Raw genomic sequence first — 2,500 nt, 5'->3', positions numbered from 1 at the left:
GACAAAATATCGTGAAAAAAATGTTCATAAAACGGTTTTCAATTTGGGTTTTTGTCATTTTTCAGCGCCCATATGATGAGAAATTTCATCCTTTCATCCATCCATCCATCCACTCATTCATTCATCCATCCAACAAAAACAAGCAACAACACTTAAGCAAAATATAACAATTTGAAATGATTTTTATTAACATTATCCCATTTTGAGCAAATATAGAAACATCATCACGACTATATATATATATATATATATATATATATATATATATATATATATATATATATATGAATATATTATATACATATTAGTGAAAGACAAATTGAAATAAATAATAATAGAATTAAATGCTGGAACTAAGAAACAATTAATTATACAGCTAACATTTAAAATTATTAATATTATGAAACTATATATATTTATATATATATAATTTATATAATATATATATTATGTATATATATTATATATTTACATACATTTTATTTATTTATAATCATGAAATGCTTTTAGATATAGAGAGTGACCATAAAAACCGATGATTTAAAAGTTATACAAATATACATACATACATACATATATACATACATACACACATACATACATACATACATACATACATATATACAAACGTACGTACACACAAATGTACATGCTTGCATACGTAAATATACTACATTTATAGTGAGATAAAAAACGAATTATTATTATTATTATTTTGATATAATTATAATTATTATTATTAATTATTGTAAAAATGATCGTCATATTAATTTATTGCAAGTCGGCAAAACTTCTTTGATTCTATCTTCTTGTTTCCAAAATACCACCATCTTAATTTTTTTCATCATTTTCATCATCATCATCAGTAATAACAGCAAGATCATCATCATCACAATCATTATCATCATCATCATCATTATCACTATCTTCGTCTTCTTCTTCCCCTTCACTATCATCATCATCTTCTTCTTCTCCATCTTCTTCCCCTTCACTATCATCATCATCTTCTTCTCCATCTTCTTCTTCTTCACCATCATCATCAAGATCACTGCTTTCTTTCATTCATATTATTCCTCAGCATGAGCGTTCCTTCGATCCAGCAGTTGGGCCGATCCAGCATGGCCTGCCACACCAAACACTCCTCTTCGTTTGAATCCATCCAAGTCACCGTCTGTCCTTGACATTTACCTTGGCGTGGCGTTTGTTTGTTTGTTTACTTTTTGTTCGTATGTTTGTTTGTTTGTATGTTTGTTTGTTTGTATGTTTGTTTACTTGTTTGTTGTTATTATTATATATTATTGTAGCAACGCCCTTTGTCATTATTTGACACACACCACACACACACCACACACACACATACATACACACAAATAAAGATACACACATACATATACACACACACACACTCATACAAACAAAAATAACCTTTACCTTTATTAAGATTGAGTCTGACCCCGCCCAGAAAATCATTGCTGGTCAGTCTGTCGTGATCCCAGACGGTCAACTCGAGTGACCTCTCTTGTAATTCTTCCCAACTTACATTTTCATAGACAATCGTCTGATTCCAATGGGGGTTACAGCTACGTCTGTGTGTGCGTGCATGCGTGTGCGTGTGCGTGTGTCTGTGTGCGTGTGTGTGTGTGTGTAAATTTAACCTGATGACTGTAGTCTTTCGTTTTGATTCGACGCTCCTGTCTGGTAGCAAATAACTGAGAAGAAATTTTTTTAATTTGAACTTGATCGGTGCTGAATTTCTATTTCACTCCTCACTCGTTCTCTCACTCACTCACTCACTCACTCACTCACTCTCACTCATTCACTCACTCATTCACTCACTCATTCACTCATTCATTCACTCATTCAGCTAATGACTCATTTATCTACTTACTCATTTATCTACTTACTAATTTACTCATTCCCTCATTCATTCATTTGTTCATTCATTCATTCATCTACCATTCATTCACCCAACGAACCGACCGACCATTTACAAAACGGATCCGAGTAACCATTCGACCGAATAGCGGTTAAGTTTCGAGCTTCCTTCACGATGATTTGCAGTTCGCCCTTGTCTTCCGTGTTCCTCTTACGACCGCTTATGTGCTCCGGGCTGACGAACTTCAGACTCAAGTCCAGATCCCCTCTGTACGTTAGTGAAGATAGCGAGTTGTACCCCTGGAGGGTTGGTTGGTTGGTTGGATGGCTGGTTGGTTGGTTGGTTGGTTGGTTGGTTGGTTGGTTGGTTGGTTGGTTGGTTGGTTGGTTGGTTGGTTGGTTGAGGAATTGAATGTATTATTGCTTGACATTAGGTTCTTTTAATGAGTTGGCTGGTTGAATCGGATTTGATCGATCACAACAGTAACAACAACAACAACAGCAGCAACAACACCTAGAATAACAACCTCCACCCCACAAAACCCACCCGAGATTGAAGTTTCCACCAAGCTGGCGCGCCGTTGTTCAGCAGACATTTGTAATCAAGGGGCATGTTAATTTCACC

General features: G+C 34.9%; 2 protein-coding genes across 2 annotated transcripts in view; one reads left to right on the top strand and one right to left on the bottom strand.

The window, feature by feature from the left end:
- HELRODRAFT_116278 (hypothetical protein) overlaps positions 1-47 on the top strand; it is a 2,752-nt gene extending 2,705 nt beyond the window's left edge. The window contains exon 4 of the mRNA XM_009031698.1: positions 1-47. This exon is cut by the window's left edge and continues 471 nt beyond it. The gene's annotated coding sequence lies outside the window, so the exon portion shown is untranslated.
- Positions 48-1,045: 998 nt separating this feature from the next.
- Positions 1,046-2,500, bottom strand: part of HELRODRAFT_181928 (hypothetical protein) — a gene marked incomplete at both ends in the record, with an annotated part of 3,808 nt that continues 2,353 nt past the window's right edge. The window contains 4 exons of the mRNA XM_009031697.1: positions 1,046-1,188; positions 1,426-1,558; positions 1,656-1,709; positions 1,981-2,175. Coding sequence (XP_009029945.1) covers positions 1,046-1,188; positions 1,426-1,558; positions 1,656-1,709; positions 1,981-2,175 — 525 coding nt within the window. The remainder of the gene's footprint in view (positions 1,189-1,425; positions 1,559-1,655; positions 1,710-1,980; positions 2,176-2,500) is intronic.

Source organism: Helobdella robusta, assembly GCF_000326865.2.
Source record: "Helobdella robusta unplaced genomic scaffold HELROscaffold_77, whole genome shotgun sequence".
NCBI classification, from domain to species: domain Eukaryota; kingdom Metazoa; phylum Annelida; class Clitellata; order Rhynchobdellida; family Glossiphoniidae; genus Helobdella; species Helobdella robusta.
The sequence above is the reverse complement of the archived record's forward strand: the minus strand, read 5'-3'. Positions and strand labels throughout refer to the sequence as shown.